Genomic DNA, 24706 nt, shown 5'->3' with positions numbered 1-24706 from the left:
CTGCTGCATCACAATACTAATGATTACTTACATATATTACAGCTCTTGTGGAAATTGTTCAGTAGTCAGAAATTTAATAAATATGCCTTAGAGGATGTTTGATTAGTGCATATTCAGCTGCTTATATGTCATCCAACTGTTATATGCCACACTTCAGACTGAAAATCTCTCCTAACCGGCGTAAGTTCGTTGGACCTTTTGCAAGTCACCTTCAACAATAAGGACTCTGTGAGAGAGCAAGCATTAATGGTAGGTTAACTCGAACTAAGTTCCGTTACCATTTTACTGATAGCGAGGTGATAGTAAGTTCAAAACTAGCTTCGCCGCCTTGTTATTAGGGAGTACTCAGTCTTCTAAAGAAGGTTGCACATCGGAGCAGCAGATCTAACACTCCCCTAATAGTAGTGACTTCGGCGCGAAAAATGGTGTAGTAGTCAAGAAACCAGTCCAAAAAGCACCGTCAGGATCGGGGAGTACATCCCGGAGCCGTTCGATAAAAAGAGAGGTGTCAGACAAGGCTGCTTTCTTGAATCTACTGCTGGAGAAAATAATAATAAAAATCGAGGTGCAGAGCTTAATCAAGCAAATACAATATTCTATGAGAGTGTACTGCTTTTGGCGTACGCGGAAGATATTGATTTATTGGTCTCAACAGCCGCGCCGTTAATTCTGATTTCTCTAGACTGCATAAGGAAGCAAATGGAACTGATGGTGGACGAGGAAAACGGCGAATACCGCAGTCGATGGAACGATGAGGTTTACGTGATATATGACGACATAGGCATAGTTAGAATTAAGAGACAGCGACTTCGCTGGCTAGCTCATGTCGTTCGAATGTATGAAAACACTCCTGCTCTGAGAGTATTCAATGCTATATCCGCCGGGGGAAACATAGGAAGGGTAAGGCCTCAACTCCGTTAGATACACCAGGTGGAAAGGGACCTGACTTCGCTTGGATCTCCAATTGGCGCAAACACCGAAAAGGAAGAACTACTGGCGGGCTGTTGCAAACTCAGCTATAATCGCGTAAGTGATGTCTACGCCAATAAATAAAAAGAGAAAGATAGAAAGAAACCTGAAACCGGAGTTAAAAATTAGTTCCTGGCAATATATTCCTTTAAATGTAGGATTACTCTGATAGATAATATTTCGGGACTCGATCCCGATGAAAGTAATAGTGGTAGAATCCTTGATTTAGAATATAGAGGTTACAGATTCAGAGAAAATTTCGAGATAATAATTTGGAAATGCGATTACCATACCGAACGGACTCATTCATTACCGTCTCGTTGATCCCGTCCAGGTTTGTGATAATCTTCTATATTTTCGCGTAGAACACACAATCAGTGAACCACCTTATTCCTTCCGATCCACCAATTCGAACTCCGCTCCAAAGTTTTGAATGGGCGCTTAATAATAAGTTCGCTGAAAACTGCCAATCTATATTTAAAAGCGCATATGTAGATATGTACTTCTGTATGTGTGGATATATGTATATATTGGTATGTCTGTAATGTTGTATTTGTCAAAGGCACGCTTGTTACTAACTTGGTTAACCTCGCCACGGTCAGATGTCAACGGAGTAGTAATATGTAACTTCACCCTAAAATAATACAGTCACAGTCACATAAACACACACATACATATGTATATGTATTTACGTACTTGTGGAAGCATATTGTCCCCTAAGCATGCTCGAATACACTTTCATGCGGCATTGTGTGTCACGACGATGTTTTGCGTGCGTATTAAATTTACCGTTAAGTAGCAAGACGCCACATTGTCGACACACGAATTGCGCAGGAATAACACAACATGAATGTGCACACGCGTCACACGCGTCACACACCTACACACTGCAGCTAACAAGTTCATGCTTTGGCAAAATAATGCCAATTCCACAAAGCGCCATAGTGAAAGCTTCAAACTGAAATCCTTCCAACACAACTTCTCTATACAAATTCAACCACTTAAATCGGTGCATATGTGTGTGTAACTCTATTTTGCATATGTATGAGTGTGGCACTTACCCTGCGGTATGCTTTGTCAATGTCATCGAATTTCTTCGCTTCATCTGGCAACTGTGCACGTATATCGCCGCCAATAAAGATGCCCTCCAGGTAGAGCCACTTGCGCTGCACCACCTGCCACTCGTCAATGATTTCACCGATCAAGGACAACAGGCGCTCCCACTTATTGACAGTCTCCAGAAATGGACCAATGAACCTGTCAGTACGATAAACAAAATGGAATGTGTGCCAGGACTAGGTGTTGGTAAAGTGAAATGAGACAAAGTGTTGCAGCAACGCTGCGCGCTATGGTTGATATCTCAACTAATAAACAGGAAAATGATGCCACATGAATTCCTTGCGCTCCTTTGTCACGTGGAAGACATGACAACGCTTGCGGTTTACTTGAGTGATTCCCTTTCATACATATGAACAAACATAAATAGCACTCATATGAATATGATATAAGCGGAGCAAGTGAGAAGAGGAGCTAGTTTATGTCACGGACAACAAAAATGTGGAGACAGCAAATAGAATGAAGGAAAGAAGAGACGATATTCAAATAAACTAATACTCTTGGTCTCTGTGTTGACTCGACTGACACAAAATGAACAATAATAGTCTGTGATACTTATAAAAGCCAAAAAGTATCTTTAAGGTGGGAATCTGGTAATAAAAGAGTCAATAAAATAGCCTCTTCAGAGCGAAAAGAAAATATATACAAGTAGAGCGTATGCGAATTATGTTAATTGTGCGCTTTACAAGCCTTGCTGTCACTCACTGCGATGCGCCCATCGATTGTAGGTTCATAGCGTTGTCTTCCAGCGTTAAGATAATCTCCTCGACTGAGCCCAATGTGTAGCCCCGATCCTCCGTGCCCTTGTAGTGTCTATGTACTTTAAATGCCATGGTGGCCCAGGTGTCTTCAACGGCCTTAACACCGCGCTCAATCGCCAACTCTTTAATAGCATTATTGAGAATTTGTTCAGCGATTTCCTAAAACCGTAAAAAAAAATTCAAAATATCAATAATGTTTAAGTTAAGTTTCATTGCAGATCACTCTCACCTGATACTCATGCAATTTCATTGCGAACATATTTTCGAGCGTGAAGCGTGCTGGCGCCATATCGAAGTACTGACCCGTCTTCTCCATCAGTTGATTCCAATGGCGTTCGCGCAAAGCCTCGTTTTTGAGACTGACCATTAGCGGTACGGTATTCTTGAATTGTTTCATGCTCAATTCGAGCATCATGCCCGAGGGTAGCATGCGGACCTGATAGAGTTAAGGGATTAGATGAGTTTTTTTGTATACTAAATAATTAAAATTCACGAACAGCTTCGAGAGATAAGTTATTAAATGTCTAAATATTGGGTAGTCTAAAAAGTCTTTTAGTATATCCTATTACCTAAATATGCACTATTTTGGTCAACTACATTTTGTAATAGAGACATTAATTCATAAATGTAAAACTTTTCAGGATTCCTGGCGAAAACATGCGAAAAGTAATTTTCACAGGCTTCTCTTGAAGCCAACTTTAATCCATTAACGGAGTTCTGCATTGACCGAAACAAATAGTAGTCCGATGGTGCATCAAAACTTTCCAGCCAATCTCTCCCAGTTTCATAAAAGATGCGTGTCATCTAGCGTTGTCCTGATGGAAGACGAAGCCCTTTCTGTTGATCAGGTTAGCCGTATTTTGCGATTGCTTGTTTCAATCTCATCAGTTGGTGACAGTAAAATGAATCAATCAGGTTGGAGTAGCTTATAGTGGATTATTCCTTTATAATACCAGCAAACACTCAACATAACCTTTCGAGGCGTCAATCCGGACTTTGCGACCATTTGTTGAGCTTCACCACACTTTGACTAAGATCGCACATTATTGTCGTAGTTGATCCACTTTTCCTCTCCTGTTACCATTCGCTGCAGCAATGGTTCGACTTCATATCGTTTTAGCAAAGAATCGCAAATGTTAAACTTAAAATTTCACCTTTCCAACACAACTATTGACAAAATACGAAAAGACTTTTTCGACTACCCAATATTCGATATCTGGGCTTATCTGGCTCCCACATCATTGTTATAGGCGCGTCTAAGGATCCCCAACTGTGTGTATATGTATACATTTGTTTTCCAACAAACTCTTTCTTCTGAGCCTGTGCCACACAAATGTTTCAAAAATTGGTTTAACCCAGAAAATTCTTCAAAAATGTGAAATTTTGTTTTCAAATCTCGGCAGATTTAAATATAGCATTCTATCTCATTAAATTTTGACTACTAAAAAAAGTTTTTAATGCGTCTCTTTGAAATTTATAATAGCCATAACCCTCATAAATATATTTGCTGGACCTTTCTCCAATTTATGTGGTGTAATTTTCCATCAGCACGCGCAATTGTCCAAATGCATATTTCAATTATGCCAACCAATCTCCAAATGGTCAATCACAAATTGCTCAGCGCGCACACAACGCAACGCAGCACCGAACAGCGCTGAGTCGCGCGGATGGACTCGTTATTAGCCCGACTAAATTAGGCCACTGCCTGCAAATAAATAATCAACAACGTAGTGCTTATCGCTGGCGGCTGACAAGCGCCTCACGCCTTGCACTTCGTCGCGCCGACCGACTGTGTTTATCCAGCGATCAACGCGTGAGAGCGGCGGCCAACGCAATGATGCGAACTTTATGCGACAAGGCCCGCACCAGGGCTAGCGCCAACCCAATTTCACTTGCATCCACACAAATCAACCGCAACTAAAATGTAAATCAATTTGAACGAAATTAAAATAATCAAAATATCGGCAGTAACAAAAAAGCGACGGCAGCAACATTAGTTGCGTACAGCACTAGCCTTTTGCGTAATACGCGGTCGAGCGGCTGGTCAGGCGCGAAATGGCGACCACCACATATGTAATGTTTGACAAGTTGCGGTTAGCTCTTGCTATTTGTTATTGCTCTCAATGTCGTTGTTGTCCCTCCGATGCAGCATTGGCAGCACCAGTGCCATGGGTTTTCATATGATTACCAACATATGCAATGGACGCATCAGGCCCTCCGCTCAGTGGCTAGTTAGAATTAGGCAATTGTATGCCTAAATTAACATTTTGGGCGATGTGGTCCTGCCGCCGCTTTACCCCTTTCAGCTGTGCGTTGGCGTCCACATCGCTGGTATTTTTGAATGCGCCGCTGCAGCCTTCGAAATGAGATTTATTGCGCCCACGAGTTCCATGAAATTTCGTAAACAACTCAACATGGGGAGTTCGATTGCGCCGCTCGCCAGCCGCGTACAATATACACAGATGTGTGAAAGCGCGCGTCTGCGTCGTTGCTGGCGACTAGTCAGAGTTGTCATAATTCACGCTGACACCGCTAAGCCCACCGACCGCAACCATACATTGCAAGCTGTTTGGCGGTGGGAAGCGGCTGTGAGCGGGCTGGCAGGTCTGGCGATGCGACTGGCAACAGCTGAATGGACTCGACCTTAGCGGCTGTGCAAACAACATGAAATTCCAACGGTTTGTGGACGGAATTGATTGTGTGCGACTGGGAGGATGTGTTTAGTGAGCGGCATCGCCGAAGTGCTTTAATTCCATTTACGAGCATATATTGTATAATATGCTGGTTGGGGTCTATAAGTATGTGTTTGTTTATTTGCAGTGACATATCGGAGTGAAATTCAATGCATAACAATTAGCTGAGAGATCTGTAGATATGGATAGTGACTGCCAATTAAAATAGAAACTATTTTATTAGACTACGTTGGGTATTTTTTGCCTAATTTGGATTTGGTGCTGTTACTTTTGTTTAAGGATTATTAAAGACCTTCAGTTGGTGATTAATACTAAAAGTGATATGACTAGAACATCTTTGGATACAGCCTTTCAAAAGACCAATGATAAAGAAAATATATTTTTATATGGCTAGTCGTCATCCTGTGAGATCCTTTTAGAGAATGTAGGAAATCTACTGAACTACTTGCCTTGAGCAAAGTTCATTATGTCGCAATCGTAGGAGTTCTGACTGGACATAGTTCAATTTCGATTCAAGCGGTAAGGAAACATTTTTTTTTCGGAGGCAGGTTGTCTAAATTATACGAATGAAACATCTCGGTAGTCTTATCTTCGGCAAAACAGAAAACATAGCCGAAACTGACATTAGCCATACCATAACGGGCCGTCGTTCTAAGCAGAAGAAGAAGAACAGCCTCGAATCAGTCTTCTTATTTACTGGCGTAGACACCGCGAGCCGGCTATAGTCGATGATAAGCACTCAACAGGCTGGAGGATGGAGTCATGTATAGAACACGTCATGTATTCACGCAATTGAGGAAAGTTCTCTAAGAGCCATTCACTTGTGCCAGAAATGGTTCTTTTACCTATGGCTCAAGCAGCTCATGACTTCCGGTCCTAGACCAAGTATACTCTGTAACATCAGTTTGAAGGCGAGTTAAAGTAAGCAGGCCAGCCATTCCTCCGGGTTTGGGACCCACCACGTAAACTCAACATGCAACAGAAATAACAACCTCGGATAAGAGGCTTGAAAACAGTACTGACTACAAAACGACAATTCAAATAAGTTTAGCAAAACTCTCCGAATATTTTTACCAATAACATTCAAATTGAAATTAAATGAAAAATTTAACAAATAATTGTCTCACCTTAATACTATAGATATTCACTAAAGTGTCATCACCACAATCAACCTTAAAATGAATAATATCACACCGAGCACGAACATAAACACTATCTGAACAACGAGTATTTGTACCCATAGTCGCCTCGAAAGGCAGTCATGTGGCAAAGTCCAAAGTCTAAACTACTCATATCATTCAACCAAGAAACGGGGCAAGAAGGAAAAAAAAAAAAGAACTTTCGACTTGCTGAAATTTATGCATAATAGAAATTTTATGACTTCGGAATTTGTTTGGCTTGTGCAATTAAAAAATATTTCCGTCGTGCAACAAAGTGCCGAAAGTTCAAGCGGAAACTGCTAGTAAAGTGCCATAAAACTTGTTAGGAAAGTAAATAAATCAATTTGCCATAATCAGCAGAAAGAAAGTAGAAATTGTGTCACTGCGTAGAGCAGACGCTGTCAACGCTGCTGCAGCTGCTGTTGCTGCCTCGGTGAAAGCGCCACTTTTTTTTTTGGCAATATTGCAACGGCAACGCATAACACCTGCAAACGCCGAATTAAGAGCCAGCAGTGATGGCGGCGGTTGTTGGAAACAACAGGATCAGCTGAAAGCTTGGACTAAAATTACGCGCCCACATTGAAGATGAAGACACAAGAATGAAGCAATCAAGGAGCAGTGCGGGCTATTGAAACAAAGAGTAAAATTTATAAAGGGTGAGGAATTATGTGATAATGAAAACAATATTTGTTCTGAAAGAGAAATATTTAAAATTTAAAATGCCTTTGGCAAGAAGTGAAAAGTAAAGTCTGGTCTATACTATACTATAAGCTCGCTTTATATAATGCAGAGATGGAGGGTTAGGGTTTGTTAGATAATAGCCTGATTGCTGAAACCACGAATGATCCCACTTAAACTGCTGAAGACACTTATCCGTTGTAATGATTAGGAATTCTAGGTATGGATCAAAAACAGTCGGACAAACTCCTAGCGACTACTGCTACGACTAACACCAGCCTATTCGCCAGGCTTGTAAAAAGTATGGTAACTGAGATGCTTCTTGTCGCGAAAACTGGACGGTGGAGGAGAAAGTATCTAGATGTTTTCACCTCATATTCCTCATTGCAATTTACGGCGTCCAAAACTATATGTCTTAATTCATGAATGTTAATGGGACAGTGGCTAGTTAGAACACCTATCAGTGCAGCGATGACCTTGAGGGGCTGTCTCTCTTTCAGCGTGCTCATGTCCTGAAGAGCCGCTCTGCATTCTTACACTTACAATTTTTGAACCGAGCGACCGAGAGCGAGACGGAGCTTAACGACATCGACCAAAAATACATACTTCATATTCTTTTAGATATTTATAGCCAAGTTATCCTTTTCATTGGGGGCATTTTTCATGCGGCGGGTTCCAAACCCAGCGCACAACCCTGGGGAGGAATGGTTCACCTTCAAACAGATGTTCTTCGCCTACCTAGAGGATACTTGGTCTAAGAACAGAAGTTTTGAGCTGCTTGCGCTGTATGTAAAAGAATCCTTTCTGGCAGCTCCCTACTGAAAGGCAATAAGAGACCATTGGCTGAAATTCACATCTTATTATTTTAGAAGCTACTCAAACTAAAGCATCGACCCTTTCAATTGTCAATTCCTACATTGTTAGCTAAACGTTGAACCCTGTGTGCGCATATAGCCGCACACTTAATCACTATCTAATTCCGCCAGTAGAAACCATTCAAGCAAACTAATTAGGAAACTTTCAACTCTCGAGCAGAAATTGACTTGCTCTCTATCTACTAGTGTAGATATGTATACTTACTCGAATACATACATACTCTTACATACCTGTTTTGGTAGTTTACGAAACTCTTTCATGTAACTTTCGATGCCATCCGTGAGTATTTGTGGATCCAAATCGGCCCATAGAGTCTTCGACCAAACTTCTCTGCCAGTCTTGTAGGCTTTGTACAGCTTGTAGACCTGTGTAGACATGCGAATGGTAAAACGCAGAAAGCGGCGTTTTAATAAAAGTTCGTAAAACTATTAAGTTAATAAAAATTAAGCAAACTATTGTGCTAAACTACCCGCACCAACCAATCACGCTGCTACCTTCGGGCTTCGGACCAGCAAAGTGCCACAAAGCAAATTAATTAAAAAATTAAATTGTTTGCCTAACGATTTGATTTAAAGACACAGCGGTAGTGATTGGTGGATGGGCGCAAGCAGCCTGATTGTTGTGGACCGTTGAGCGCTGTGGACTAATAGATATTGATGATATTTGACTGATGCGCGGTGGACTTACCAATAACATGCCCTCGTAGTCGGTTTTGATTCTTGAGAAATCATTGTAATCAGCCATCGGCATATCGAAAAGTTTCTCCGCATTGGCTGAGTAAGCATAAGATTTGGAATGAGGTGGAAGCGTAATGGCAGCGAGTTGAGAGTGTACGCCAATTGTCCAAAATAGTAATCAGCGTTGGTTTATTGTAAATGAGAGAAAAGAAACAACTTTGTTAACACAATAATAACTAATGCCGAGCAAAGATCCAAAGGAGGGACCACTGCTCTTCGATTTTAATGGATTTGCAAGAGTAAACAGTTAGTTGTACAAAATTAACAGTGAATACAAACACACTTACATATACAATAAAATAGAATTTACAAATCCGCGCGTTTTTCGCCTGACAAAATAAAATATATTCTCGCTCATTGCAGTACTTACACAATTCAATGCGTCGCTCTTCGTATTTGTTCAATTTGGCACCATAAAAGTCCATCAGTTTGCTGCCTTTGTCCAGGTCAGGCCCCACCGAACCGGGCCCGTTCTCCTCAAAGTCCTTGATGAACTCCTCTAGCTAGCGTGGGTGAATAGCAAATGAAACACGGTCAAATATGCGAGTAAATGCAAATTAATGCAACTCAGTTGAGTGCCGAGGAGTGGAGTTGCGTCGAGTAGTGTGTTGAATTTGATAAATGAGCGGGGTTTAGTGAATGAGTATATTCGCATGAATCAAAAGTCTAAAATGAGCTGCGGCAAAGCAAATAATTGTAGTAGGTCAAAGGGTGCGAGGCTATTATTTGCTTAGCTCTGCGCTTTTGTTGTAAGTTGGAATTGTTTGGACAGGTAGAGAGATGTAGTCAGCAGAGCTCGGATTAATATTATTGTCGATTTTAGTTTTTCGCTTTTTTTGGTGGGGGAAGTGTAAATTTCGGAATTGTTGTAATCAATTGTTTAAAAATATGCACTCAAATACTAAAAAATAAAAATAAACAAACAAGGAAGAGCTATCATCGGGGGTAACCGAACATTTCATATGCTTGCGTCTCGCAAGGGAAATGCTTTAAGCTGTAAAACATCAACCAGAGGTTCGGAATCCAAGCAATTATATATACATATATGTGACCTGGTCTACGGAAAGGGAGCTAACGTGCGAAAACTAGTTTATGACTTTTTGGATTCTATCACGTGAAAAAGCATCTCATCTTCCATCGGAATCAACTAAGATTTTTTGACACCTAAGCCCCCTTTCCGTAGACCAGGTCACATATATATAAGGGGTGATCATTTTGGAGAGAATAAATCTTGCCAACAGGGGCATGGACGATAACAACGCCTGATAAGTGGACGTTACGAACTTTCGAAAGAAAGGTGCTGCGGAAGTCTTATCGTCCCATGCGCATTGGCCACGGCGAATATCAGATTCGATGGAACGATGAGCTGTTTGAGATATACGAGGACATTGACATAATTCTGCGAATTAAGAGACAGCGGCTACGCTGGCTAGGTCATGTTGTCCGAATGGATGAAAAAACTTCAGCTCGGAGAGCTGGGACGAAGACCTCCACTCTGTTCAAAGGATCAGGTGGAGAAGGGCCTGACTTTGCTTGGAATCTCCAATTAGCGCCACCTTGCGAAAAGAAAAACATGACAAACGCGCTATTTTTAACTCGGTCATAATCGGGTAAGCGGTGTCTACACCAGTAAAAAAGAAGAAGAAGAAAGCCAATCTGACAGGTTCTATTCTAATGACTACGTTGGTGCTTGAAATCAAAATATGAAATCATAAATTTTAATAAATGTACTCTAGGCGTAGTTGAATGCCCATTTCATCTATTTTTAGAGCATTTACTCAAGTCTTGCGATTTAGCACTTCGTTTAAGGCTGGACGTTACCAAATTACTTATAAATATGTATATTGTAATAAAAATTTTAAATGGTCCATTGTCACCTACAATTTGTGCGATTTGCACACACTCATTGAGAGTCAAACATTTACTTATGAGACTGTCTTCGCAACTGTAAATTCTAAATTTTATGCTGATGACAAAGAGCTAGAGCTGGTGGCCATTTCCACCAATGCCAACACACGGCCAGCAACAATAAAAGAAGCCATAAGAACAGTAATGGCAATAGCAACAGTAAAAACAACAGCAGCAACAGCAACTGGCAACAGCCAACGGCTTATTGTCGCTTTTAATTCGCATAATAAACACTTCAATTTAATTCGTTTTCTTGGTTTGTTAGCAAGCCTCATGGTTTCTTCGCTAGCAGCAGCTGAAGAAGCAGCATTGTACAGGGAATAAGCGTAAGCAAGCGAGCGGGAGGAATAAGCGGCGGCCGCCGGATGCGCAAATGAAACGAATGAAGCACATAAAATGCATGCCGGCAGACAAAAGTGGCGAAGTGAAAACGTAAAACGCATAATACCAAAGAATGGAAACGCACACGCACACAYACACATTAGCAGAACTGACAGCAGCGACAAGACAGCCTTGTCAATAGACGGATGCTGAGCAAATGAGAGCGACAGGATGCAAGCGGCGAGCAAATGTGTTCGGCTGCAGAGGCGAAGGCGTGCAGTGGCGGCACCGTGCCTGGTGCATGCGAGATGTTGGGGGCGGTGGAGTGGAGGTAATCCGGCCTCTTGTAATGCGCGCCATGAAGTGCTTACTGTTATATAATAGACAATAATAGTGACAGCAGCAGGCAGCCGCAAGAGTTGAGTGCGCGCAAGGATCTGCAGAATGTCTGCCAGTTGGCGGTCGGGGATACGAAGTCACGTATTGTGCATACATATAAATATATATATTATATTTGAGCATTGGTCTGTATGTCTGTGGTTATGTCATATGGATGCATAGCAGTAGCTCATTGGATATTCGTAGATATTCTTTAAAATGGCAGCGCTAGAGAAAATCCAATTAAATTCGCATTGAAAGCGGAAGCAATAATGGAATAATAAAAATTTAAAAAAATAAGAATGAACTGGAAAAGTAGGCAAATGAAATGAATAAAGATGTGAATTCCAACGAGAGAGCGTAAGACGTAAGGCTTGGCCAGTAGTGGGGGAAGAAAATGCATCAGCGAAAGACTTGTGGTTATGCCGTGTTATCAGATAGAAATAACTGTTAGTCAATTGACATTTCGAAATTACGGTTAGATGATTAAGTAAATATATATTGGCTATTTCTGTAAAAAAAATTCAATAATGTGAAAAACAGGTTTGCTTTGACAGGTGTAATATAACATGTAGCATCCTATATTTTCGATATCTAATGGCCCCTCTTCACAAACAACTTTCCTAGCTTTGCTTGACAATTCATAATTTAACAACGAAGCGAAGAGAACAAATAATTTGTCAATATACACGCTTTGTTGTCTCTAATAAGAATGGTGACCGATGCTTGGCAAAGCGTAACAAAGGTGACAGTTGCCCAAAATTTTTCTTCAACTTGCTACACTTCGCTTCAATGTGAAGGTAGTCACACGTCAAAGCAAATGTCTGAACAAAGCGAAGCAAAAGTTCTATGTGTATAAGTCAGAAGTGTCGAACTTCTTTGCTCCCTATGTTTGTGCTCTGCTCTCATCATTTGTGCCTTCTACAGTAACTAGTACTCTCTCTTTCTTTTTGATTTAAACTAGTTGCTTGTTCTATTCGAGATTCTTCAATTTCCATACATTGAGAGTTTTAGCATTTTGAGAAATATAGTCAGACATCTCTGTCTAAAATATGTTAAAATATAGTGAGATTGAGAATCATCTGTTACTAAATAAAGACTCATTCATCTCAATTAGTAGCTTTTCCTTGGATAATGTTTTATGTTTTGGTTGTGATGAGCTTTTTGGGAATGTAGAGTGTTTGTAGACAAGAAAAAATTATTCTCGTTAATATTGTGTTCTAAAATGCGGTATATGTATAAATCTTAAGCGACATATATATATATATAATGAAATCTTACCTCTTCCCAGAATGATGAAATTTCCACAGCCGTCATATCGGCGAATTTCTGCTTAATTGGTTGCACCTTATCCAAACGGAAGAGCGATGAACGGAAGAGACGATTCCAACGTTTCTCCAGGTGATGGGCCATCAGCAAGTCGTCAAAGTTGAACTATCCATTGTGAACCACAATAACAGCAGCAATAATAACATTCACATCAACAACAGCAATAATAATAAGGATAATAGTTGGCGTTGGCGCACATCATGTTGTAATAAAATATTTATAATGGTGGGTGCATGGTTGTCGAGCGGTGAACGTTGAATTTTTGGTATTTCGTTTGAGCACCATGTGAGTTACGTTGGCACAAATATTCAATAATTGTGGCACAGGCAGTGGTAGCAGCCGTGATGTTGAAGGAAGGAGAAATTAATGAAAGTTTTATATATTAAACAGAAATTGAAATATTTCGTTTCTGATGTAGAACTTGACTGAAAACTGAGAAAATGAGAGTCGAAGCATTATAATGTGGGCAAAATAGTAAGATTCTTTAATTAAAATTTCGCGTAGAAATGTTTTCTTTTTTAGACTGCTATGACTGTCAGTGACATCTGTGCCAAATAATCATTAGTGTTTAGTGTACGCTTGGCTTTCTGAAGTACATATAGTGCATTCAAAGATTTTATGATGAGTGAAATTTAACAAATTTCAACAAATAAGTTCCAATAAATTGTGTGTGTGGAATCAAATTTCTGGTACCGAAACACTCAGCATGTTGGAAAGGTATTTGGTGATAATTGTTGTTCACGAGCAAGTGTTTTTGATTGGTACAAATTATTCAAAGAGTTGAGAACGCGTTGACGATGAACCACGTCGAAGACGGCCAACAACATCAACTGATGATCAACACGTCAATAAAAGAAAGAAACTGGTACTTGAAAATCGACGATTAACAGTCAGAGATCCTACTGGCATCGTTGGAATTTCGGAGGGATCAATGAAAACAATTTTGAAAGATCAGTTGTACTTAAGAAAAGTAAACACATGATTCACTAATTTTTTTTTTTTTGAAAAAGCGTCCTGTTAGCGCCTGTGAAATAATGCTTTCCGACTACCAGGATGTCATGAGACATATTATTACTGGCAAAGAGATCAAAAATCAAGCCAAACTTAGCTCCGTGTGACTTCTCAAACGACCGCTCCGGGAAAACCGTTTTGAGTCAATAGAAGACACTAAACATGAAGGCATTGTCGGAAATTGATTTCAATAACTGTTTAGAGAGTTGGAAAAAACGTAGGCACAAGTGTGATTACTCTGACTGGGACGCTCGATCTAAATGTTAAAGAATAAGATAAGAATTTTTAAACTAAAAACAAAATTTTACTATTTTCTGGACAAGGATTTGCGAAAACGTAAAAAAAAAATCGGTCCCTCTTCGCTTACTCCAAAAATAATCAGGCAATGTTACGAACTTTCTAGAGCCCTAAAATTCTTTGAAGGATACTTGCTTTTATCAAAACCTGTCTTTTATGTCTATATTATTTCGGCTTTTTACAAGGCTTCATGATTAACTTTCCTTTAATGACTATGTGTCTAAAATCGGTTTTGAGCCAGCGATTTTTAAGGCGGAATATTTTAGGTATGATAAAGACTTTTTCGACAGTAACGAGTTTACGAGGTTTAATACGTACGTACTTTTTGATATACTATTTATAATTTTTTGGACTCGATCAGATCACATGACACATATCTCACTTAAAACTGTTTATTCAAATTTTTCAACTTCGCATTAAAAATCGTTGGCTCCTGGCCAAAAAGGTTCAGAATGAACCGTAGAACGTTTAACGCATACGTGGTTTTATAGAAAAATAAATCGGCCAGCTCTAATGTATACCAACACCAAAAAAAAAAAAAAAAATGACAATAAGCCTAATCCACATCTGCAAAGTAATAAAATTCCCTATATATTTTGATCACTACGTTTAATACGAGATAAGTTTGCCATGAAACGAAGGAATTTTGGAGACTTCTGTGACATGCTGTTTCGGCGACAAGAAACTTTTATTTGGCATTATATCTTCATAAAAGTTTGTACAGGGTTTTGCCCAAGACAACGATACAATCTTTACACAAATTGTTTAAATCAGATCATAGCCTATGGCTGCCACACAAACTGACTAGTTAACTTCAAGGTTAATATCTTAATGAAGTATTAGTCTCCTTATTAGGTAACTTAAAGTTAGTTTATGTCAGAGAAAGGGACTGAAAAAACTAAAAAACGTTTCCCGTTGGATGTAGACCAATAGTCGGTGACATTAAAAATGCACCTGTTAAGAGTATCATTGCTGAGGTGGCGAAATTAATATTTTTTTATCGCTTTTCTATCATTATATAATATAACCTACATGCCTACATCGAAGAGAAACAAGTTTCCACACTTTTTCTCGCACGTCAAATTATTACCAAAGGGATCCAAAATGGCCTATCAAAAGCGTGTTTTACCAACATATTTCAGCAAAAACCAACGTAAAATGAATATGGAACGTAAAACTGTTGCGAGGTCAAACACTACGTTCGATTTCAATTCAAATAGAAATAACCGAAATCTTTTTTTTTCACGAGTGAATGTATCACAAACGATTTTCGTTTTTCGAAAAAGCAAAAATACATGAAACCCTCCCAACTCAGTGTTACGTAATATGGCAAGCCGTAAAAGTCTTCACTCGCGAATGAACTCAAAGCAATTTCCATATTCGGCTATTTTCAATAACAAAAACATTGGCAGCAGACTAAAGCTATGTACCAGCACAATTTCGCACACTAAATTCTAATACATTTCTGGATTTCTGCATTTTTATCGAAAAATGCAAACATTTTTGGCCGTTCGTTCATTGGCCAACAGTACTTTCGGTTAGTTTATTCGATGCTTTGTACATTAATTTCTATAAAATGCTAGTTAATTCCGTCTGCTGAACGCCAGCATGCGACGAAGTGGGGACTCAGTGAACAAGCTGCCACCACTAGGCGCCGCCAGAACGCCAAACGGTGGGAGATTTAGTTTGGCCAAAGACCAATAGTAAATGAATGAATGGGAGTTGAAAAGCTTTTGCAACTTAAAATAGTTGAATTCGAATTTCGAAAGGAGCAGGGTATTGAAATTTACATGGAAGTTTTCGGCGCTGCGCGGGTGGTGGGGATAGCATTTATTTCTGGGTCTGGAAAGAGTTGCTAAGGGTGCCGAATGCGAAGCAAATAATATGGCTGCACATACACATATGCATAGAAATAACTGTAAGAATTTACATGTGCTCACACACACACAACCATACTCATGTGTAGGCGTGTATGTGCATGTAAATTTAAGGTAGCCACTGCTCAGTGGTCAGTCGGTTGGGAAATTTCTAGTTGCCGCTGCTTAAACATACTGGCGCTGTCTGCAGTGCAAATACTGGAGCGACTTTCAGAAGGATTTTCGAAAAATCCTTATTTGAATGTGGCAAAAATATACAAAAAGGAATTGCACTACAGCAGCCGGTTATTGTTGTCGCTCGTCCAGGCGGGTGACTAGCACATCATTTTGCCGGCCACTGCCAAAGTGGACTCACAAGCACCCACACACACACACGCACACACACAAGTACACATGCGTATTTGCATGTATAAATAAAGCGGGGCTTTTGTAGTTTAGTTTAGTCAAGCTCCAGCCAGGCTGCAGAGTGCAGTTAGTGGTGGGCGTGCACGTACATGTGTGTCGCACAGCTTCCATCGCCAACTGCAACCGCCATGTTGTGCGAGTGTGTGCTTGCCTGCATGTGGGCGCGTTTGTTGGCACACATGTGGACTTGCATAAATTTTCATTTTACTCAAATTCAAATGCTTTTGGTCAACAGCGTGTAACTGAGCTTTCGCCTAAAAAAGCCATGGACTCAGTGTACATACATATGGATGTGTGTGTATGTGTGCCCTAACTCGTATGTGACGAAATATGAAATCTCAGCGCAAATGCGGTTAGTTTGTTGTGTCACTTAAGTAATACTTCCACAGTTTGTAGACTCTTTTTTGAGCATGCCTTTAAATTGTCGCCAAGTTTTTGGGCGAAGTGTTCGCGTAGTTTTGTTGACAGCGGGTTATGGTCGCGTAGACTGAAGTGGGTCACATCGTAGGGACGATGCAAGGGCTTGTTTCTTTTTTAACAAATTAAATATTAGTTGAATTCCAAATTTGGTTTCTCACCTTAATATTGTGTTCGGCAAGTACCGTATATGTTTCCTGCAGCTCGTGTATGCGCTGCTCATAGGTTAGAGTTTTCGTTTGAATGGTAGAGATAGTCTGCATGACCAGCTTAAAGTCCGCCAACTCTTTGGTTGTCATATCTAGATTGAAACGTAGCTCCTGGAAAGAATAAAATTTCAAGAATTTTTATTAATTCATTAAGTTTTGTATAAAATATTAAAAAAAAAATTATTATAACAATAATTAGTCCCTCAGTTTTTAAGGTATCGTTTTGAAATATTGCAAAACGTTACTGCCGATATCGGACCACTATAACATATATATAGAAAAATTTCACATTTGGCAATATATCTTCACGAAAGTTAGCACAGGTTATTTTCTAAGAAAATAATGTAATCTTCGAAGAAATTGTTCAGATCGGCTCACTATAGCATATAGCTGCCATATAAACTGAACGATCGGAATCTAGTGCTGGTATGGAAAACTTTTACATTTGACAAGATATATTCACGAAATTTGGTATAGATTATTTCCTAAGGCAACAATGTAATCTCCGAAGAAATTGTTCAGATCGGTTAACTATAGCTTACAGCTGCCATACAAACCGATCGATCGGAATCAAGGGCTTGTATCGTAAACTTTCGCATTTGACGTGTTATCTTCACGAAATTTGACATGGATTACTGCTTAAGGTAATAATATRATCTCCGATAAAATTGTTCAGATCGAATTACTATAGCATATAGCTTCCATATAAACTGAACTCATAGTTGCTAAAAGAAATGCACTTGTGAAGGGTATATTAGTATCGGTGCAGCCGAACAGCCGAAGTTAACGTTTTTCCTTGTTGAAGCACTATTCACTAGAGTAAAGAATAGTTTCGAGGTCATACGTTCGTTAATAATCAGTAATAATGCAAAGGAACAGGAACAATAACTGTAAAAGAGACCGTCAAATCCGTTCACAAAACTGGGCAAAAAAAAAGAGCGTATATTTTCAAAAATTTGGAAGATGCAACGTTTGGTTCTAATAGGAAAACCAAAACAAACCGCCTGTAGAACCAAACTCGTACTGACCACTAAGCATGCATGACACGGTGTGAAAAATACTAGAGCGAATAATAAGTGTGCGCCTGGAACAACATTTCGAAAAAGAGCTACCGGGACTCGCCGATAACCAATATGGATTCCGCAGACACAGGTCAACAAGACTAATAATTGACACGCGTAAATTCAAAAATTTACTCATTTCCCAAATAAAGCAATAAAAGGAACTAAATGTATGGCTGCAAAGAGTACTGTGCGCTAGTCACTTTGTCTTTAATTCGTTCTTTTGGCCCCATATAAATAAGCTCTTCATCTAAAGAAACACCGCTCTATTTACTGAAGATTATCTATAATAACATGTCGGACAGGATTCTTCTATACGACACAGACGTAGGACTACAAAGTTAAATGGTGACGGACGGTGTTCCACAAGCCTCATTCCTGGGCCCACTTATATGAGGTGCTGCGCCTCCTATTACCCAAGGAGCTACAAATGATTGGATACGCGGATGATATCGCAGTGACTGTGGTAGCGAAGAAAATTAACCAAATAAACGTCTGTGCAATTATGCGGCGACAAAAATCAAAGAATTCCTTATGGCAATAAAGCTTCAACTAGTGGACCAGAAGGTGGAATCAATATTAATTACAAGCAGGAGGAAAGCAGAGGTAGCCAGACTCAATATTGAGGGTTATACCAACGTGACAATCATTGGAATTTCTAGGAGTGCTGATAGACTCGAGGTTAAGTTATAAGACGCATCTAGACAATGTCTGTGAAAAAGCGTCAAGGGTAATGGCGGTACTAATGAGGATAATGGCTAGCATTGGTGGACTAAACCAGAGTAAACGAGTCAAGTTTGGCGAAAGTAAGTCAGTCCATACCAATATACCCTCTGGGGAACAGCGCCGACTATTAAGCCGACAAAACGCAATCAGGATCCTCGTCTACTTGTTGAACATATATTTTCCGACTTTCATTCGACGTCTCTTTTCCGAAAGATTCACAGCTTTTAGAACAAGTCTAGTGTGTTGAGCCAATTCATAGCAGATTTGAGATCTTTTGCTAGCTCTCTGTTTTCAAATACTGGTTTTTAACTTTTTGGACGTTATTTTTATTAACAGAGGCGAATGGACCATGATAACGTAGACTATCCAAAATATTGCTGAGACATTTTCAACGACTTCGTAGCCGTGAATCCATTGAAGCACACGAACTTTCAAGCAAACATGTGTATCGATTCGGCTTGCCGTTTAGAGTATCCTCTAGACTTTGAAAAGTTGTTGGATATTTGATTTGGATGAACAATACTTATGTCAGTAATGACGTAATTTTTTCGTATATAAAGTCTAAATAATATATCAATATCTCTTAAGTAGGTATGGAATCATTACACCAAAGCTTAATTGAGGAATATTGATTATCCTTAAAGCTTAGTTTTTAGTATATTAATATTAGAATAAGGGGAGATAGATACTTCGGAAATGCTTTCAACTTATGCTCTTTATTTTATTATATTTTTTATTATTATATTTTCTTTAATGATTTCAAGAAAGAATCGTCGCTAAGAAGGTACTTTTGAGTATACACAAGCTTAGCAGCTTTTTTAATCTCTTATAAAATAAATGAAAAGGGAGAAACTGTAAGCTATTTTCAGTTTCTCCTCTCCGTCAAACCATTTTATATGTAAGTATGTGTATGTAAAACCTTAAAATATTTAGTAGCAGACATTATTTAAGGAAAGTTGTGGTTATAAAATGCAGTCACAACCATTTTGCACATACAAAAAATCCACAAAAAAATATTTAAATTTTTTCCAACCTATAACTTCGGTATTAGTTTCGAGCTTATGACCGCAAACAGAAAGAGATATTTGTCTATATACAAGTATCTATTGCTCTTAAAACTCAAAAGAAAAAAATTGAATTGCATAAGTAGTTCAACTGACTTTTATTACTCTATGCCATTATTTGCAGTACACACGACCCTGCTGGAAAATGCTTTACAACTTACTTTGATTTCATTCCGCAGGCTCACAATATTGTCTGCCGTTCGCTTGGCTAGTAACTCTCCAAGAATTGTGCGCCATTGCTGAGCATGTTGGGAGATGCTGTCCATTAGCTTCTTCAGATTTATGCGTATACTTTTGGTATTCCAGTAGGGTGGCATCAGTTGTATCTCCTCAATAATATTGGCGAAGAATGTAAATTTCTCATCGAGTGTCACAAGTGGCATGCCACGATTAATAAATTTCTCAGCAATGGCGCGCTTGTCGAAGGCCCACAAATAAAAGTATTGCTTGAATCTGCAAAAAGCGTAAGAGGGAGAGAGAAAGTAGAGGTTTTAAGAGATTTAATAATTTTAAAGACAATTCAGACAAATATTCTTACTTTGCTATAATAGTCTTGCATTCGTATACCAAAGCGGTGGAGACCTCCTGTACCCGCACTACCAAATGACTGATGTCTCGCACCTGTGAAGAATATTGCAATTATTATTTTAATAACCCTAGTAGTTTGGAAAAAATCAAAAATTTAGCTCACCTTGATCACGTCCTCATAGAAAGTAAATATGTACTTGTCACCGTACTCATCATTAATCGGCGGACAAGGCAGGCACGTGCCATCCATCCAGCGTGTGTAGATGTGAATGCTTTATAACGGTAAAAAAAGTTTTACTTTTTGTCCTCACATCTCACATATTTTGTGCTCACCGCTCCAGATAGTCCTTCGCCGCCTGCAACATTATATTCTGCATTTCCGAGGCCGTCGGCTCCAATACGATCTCGGACATTAGCATGACAGCATTCACTTCAAACATCGGCACATCACTTAGCAAGCGCTCAATGTAGCATTTAAGATTTTGATAAGCATTGCTGCAAGGAAACACCCAAAGAACATTAAAAACTGACAACTTCACTTATCTCTAAGTTTACTCACTCCAAAATGCACTGATAGGTCATTTGCTCCCAGTACGTGTAATAGCCACGCATCTTCTCCGAACGCCCGGTAAAGGTGCCCAATACAAGACTCTCGAGCTTCACCAGCACCGGTCCAATGGAGTTGTACAAACGTTTCATGTGCGAACATTTCTCGTTGCGCGATTGTTCCAGTTTCTCAAAGTAACCTTGAAAATGATACATGTCCTTGCCGCATTCCTTCTCTTGTTGTGTTAGCTCGGCTTCCTCTTCCTTCAATTGTATCATTTTCACTGCCGGTATTTTGGTGGCACTTTCCGAGTCGACAACATCACTAGATGTTTGTTGTGCTTCTACTGAAGATTCATTGGATTCGTGCGTGAATTGCACGTCGGGTGCTTTCGGCACACGATCCAAGCCGGTGCGATCGTGTATATCGAAGAGGTTGAACTGTTTGATGCGATCGATGCGACCTTTTATGTCCAAACGTATGAAATTGATTTGCGAAACAATCGAGATGAGTTTGCGTATGAGTGTGTTGACCGAATCGCAAAATTTAAGGATGTTAAATGACTGCCAAGTATAGCGACCGATGCCGGTTTGTATGACGATCTCTGTTTCGTAGAGGTGATCGCGTAAGAAGTTTACCTATTTAGAGAGACATTGGGTATGCTTATAACAAACTTGTTCAAATGAAATGATGAATGGTGGTTTTTAACTATGAAGATGAAGTGATGGATGGTGGTTCATAACTAAAAAGCGATTAGCTTAAGCTATTTCCCATTTTTAATGCAAGAGACTTAATGATGAGAACAAAAATTTTGCTTAACTCTTATATCATAAGTTGAGTACAAAATTTGAATGGAATTAGGCTGGAACCAAGTACAGAGGCAAGAGTTGGGATAACGTAAGCCCCCGATAAGGTTAAGTTATAGAAATAGGATTTGTAGCATAACTTCAGACTTACCCCATTGTCTTTGTTGTTAGTATCAGTCCAACATGTAATTTCGATTAACTCTTATTTACTACCAGGTTCGATTAATATATCTTTGTGTTTGTGTGTTTTCAGCGCGGCAGTGTAATACTTACCTCAGACAGCACCAAACTATCGATGAGCGCATTGTATCTATCGGTGATGCTGGCCACGGCCTCGTAGTCATTGAAAAGCATCTCTTTCTTCATAATGGCGGTGCGTAGTGCATTTGGGAGCAAATAACCAAAATGTTCGAATTGTTGACCTTCAAACATGACTTCGAAAATTTCTTGAGTGGGAAAAAACATATATTGATCGTTTTATATTTGTTAGAAATTTTTATGACTTTTAGGTTTAACCAGTTGCAAGTCTGAAATAATACCTTTTTTGTGATTATTTTTTTTTTGAAGAGACATTTTACTTAAAAAAAAAAAATAATTAAACTTAAAAATTTGCGATTCGCTTAATCCCGTAGTCAATCTCTAAGGGAATCTTTGCAAAAAGGTTTCTGCTGGTGAACAAGGCTTTCCTGCTCCAAATTGTAGGTAGTGTTCCAAAGACTAGTCCAAATTTAGATTTCCGGCAAAATAAGGTACGAGAAAACTTACTGAGTGGCTTAAAAAACCTAAGTCAGGTAGTGATCGAAAGACTAGTCAAAATTCAGATTTCCCAAAAATTCGTTTTTTTTGAAAAAGCCTGAATGGCTCAAAAACTCTCAATCGTGTGAAAATTTTAGCCGACCGTTAAAAGGGTTTCGGAGAAATCCTTAGACCGCCTCGGAAAACAGCGTTCCGAAAAAATGCTCTTAAAATGTTGAGGACTGATTAAAATAAGTTAAAGTATTCATCAAATTGAGCTTATATCTCGAAAATTAATTGCCATCACATTTCCAAATTTTTTAAAAATAAATTTTTTAAAAATATTCTTATGAATCCCTTAAGGATACTTGTTCTACTCTACGTGTAAGTAGATTACTAATAAATTATTTATTGAAATTTGCATTGTAGTAACGATTTAATAATTCAAAAACAAAACTTTCGTATTTTCAAGATAATATTGGATTACTCTTGCCACATCCATGGAAAATATAAATTACACTTAATTAAAATCAAATTACAGAGAAGAACTTACCACGTGTTAGATTCACACGAAATTGCAAATCGAACTCAATTAGAATGCGATCGCAAACTAACTCGCGCCAAGTGGGCAAACCGTCCTGCATTTCGGCGCGAACCAGCACTAATTGAAGAACAAAAAGAAGAATTTCAAAGAAAGTGATATTATCGAGCCATGATAAGAATAGGCTAAAATCAGTATATGTATGTTTGTGTATAGCTACATTTGAATAGACTTTCCACTTAGTCGAAAGCGAGAAGTAATCCACGCTAATATGCGCTAACGAAATTACCCCATGCACAACATTTAAAGCGACTAATAAAAGCAGTGAAGCATTTATGCCCGAGACGCGCTGAGTTTCCATATTTAGCTGTTTTATACAGCTTTGAACTCGGCGCCAGTGTCAAATTTACTTTTCAAATATTGTTGAAGTAATGGTTCCGCACGCAGCTATTTGCGGATATTCAATATGCTTGACTGACTGGCTGGCGCTTATTAGCTGAAACGTCAGGGTGTCGGGTAGTGCAGATGTGGGTGGCGTGGCGCAAGGAGCCGGAAGCCGAGGAACACACGATTTGCGATTAGCGTCAATTCTTTTATAGTCAGCAATTGCGTGAAAGCTTTTTTGTCTTGTTTTTAAGTTATACTTTATAAAAATCAAATAATCCCACAATTCAAATTTTAAAAGCCTCACTAACAACAATAATAGCAGCAGCAGCGCGACATAGCCAAATTGAATTCACGTTGAAGAACATAGCTTTCATCGAGTATTAAATGACTGCCTTTAATTTTTTGCCACCAGCACTTCTTAATATATGTAAATGCATAACTGCAGCTTTTGAGCAGCTCATTGAGTGGCTCATTCAAAAGCTGCTTTCAGTGCGTAGGGTAATTGAAGCACAATTTTCATTACGGCGCTTTCTCGCCGCTTGGGCTTGGACGTTTTAACGCTGACGCTCAGCCACGTCAACCGAATCAAAACGAATGGCGGTGCAATCGCGATAAGTGCCAAAACTGATTGCCTACATTAAGGCGTTGAGAAGAGGAAATAAAATAAATTCGTATTTTTTGTTTTTTTGGCTTGAATGTGAGATGAACATTCCCAGATAACTCATACGCCACGTCACACGCACTATGGTCAATAGTCCGTTTATTGAAAATTGTGCTGACGGTCCATCAACTTGGCGGTTTTTGTTATTACTGTGGTAAAGTGATTTATGGAGCACTTCAGGTGCCTCAAAAAGTTACGCTTAACCGGAGAACTCAATTGGAGATTTTAGTAGTAGCGTAAGCAATACTCGTATTTTAATAATAGAATTATTTTAACTGTTATAGCACAGTTGTGATTAAAAATAATCATTAAACTTTTATTTAAGATTTTTGGTATTGTCTTTGGGTTCTTACAAAGGTTTGTTGTTGATTGTTATACATATATTAGTTAATTGGAATTAGCCGCGATTCGATTGATGGTATCGTAGAATTATTCTCAATATATTAAAATTGTTGTTATTTGCGTCAAATAAGACTCTAGGTGTAAAAATGACCCGTCGATGCCAGGA

At 39.1% G+C, this 24706-nt stretch overlaps 1 protein-coding gene across 1 annotated transcript in view; it reads right to left on the bottom strand.

Annotated features, from left to right (window-relative positions):
* The window catches only part of LOC108965653 (dynein heavy chain 10, axonemal-like), a 105740-nt gene that overhangs the window by 74371 nt on the left and 6663 nt on the right, over positions 1–24706 (bottom strand). Inside the window, exons 8-22 of the mRNA XM_018928202.1 lie at positions 23163–23270; positions 22148–22320; positions 21081–21706; positions 20855–21016; positions 20685–20793; positions 20532–20614; positions 20155–20446; positions 17095–17253; positions 12879–13031; positions 9361–9493; positions 8941–9026; positions 8484–8618; positions 3076–3282; positions 2791–3005; positions 2031–2226 (exon numbers count right to left, since the gene is read on the bottom strand). Coding sequence (XP_018783747.1) covers positions 2031–2226; positions 2791–3005; positions 3076–3282; positions 8484–8618; positions 8941–9026; positions 9361–9493; positions 12879–13031; positions 17095–17253; positions 20155–20446; positions 20532–20614; positions 20685–20793; positions 20855–21016; positions 21081–21706; positions 22148–22320; positions 23163–23270 — 2837 coding nt within the window. The remainder of the gene's footprint in view (positions 1–2030; positions 2227–2790; positions 3006–3075; positions 3283–8483; positions 8619–8940; positions 9027–9360; positions 9494–12878; positions 13032–17094; positions 17254–20154; positions 20447–20531; positions 20615–20684; positions 20794–20854; positions 21017–21080; positions 21707–22147; positions 22321–23162; positions 23271–24706) is intronic.

Source organism: Bactrocera latifrons, unplaced genomic scaffold (assembly GCF_001853355.1).
Source record: "Bactrocera latifrons isolate USDA-ARS-PBARC rearing strain unplaced genomic scaffold, ASM185335v1 scaffold_144, whole genome shotgun sequence".
In the NCBI taxonomy this organism is placed as follows: domain Eukaryota; kingdom Metazoa; phylum Arthropoda; class Insecta; order Diptera; family Tephritidae; genus Bactrocera; species Bactrocera latifrons.
Note: the sequence above shows the minus strand (reverse complement) of the source record. Positions and strands in the feature narration are given on the sequence as shown.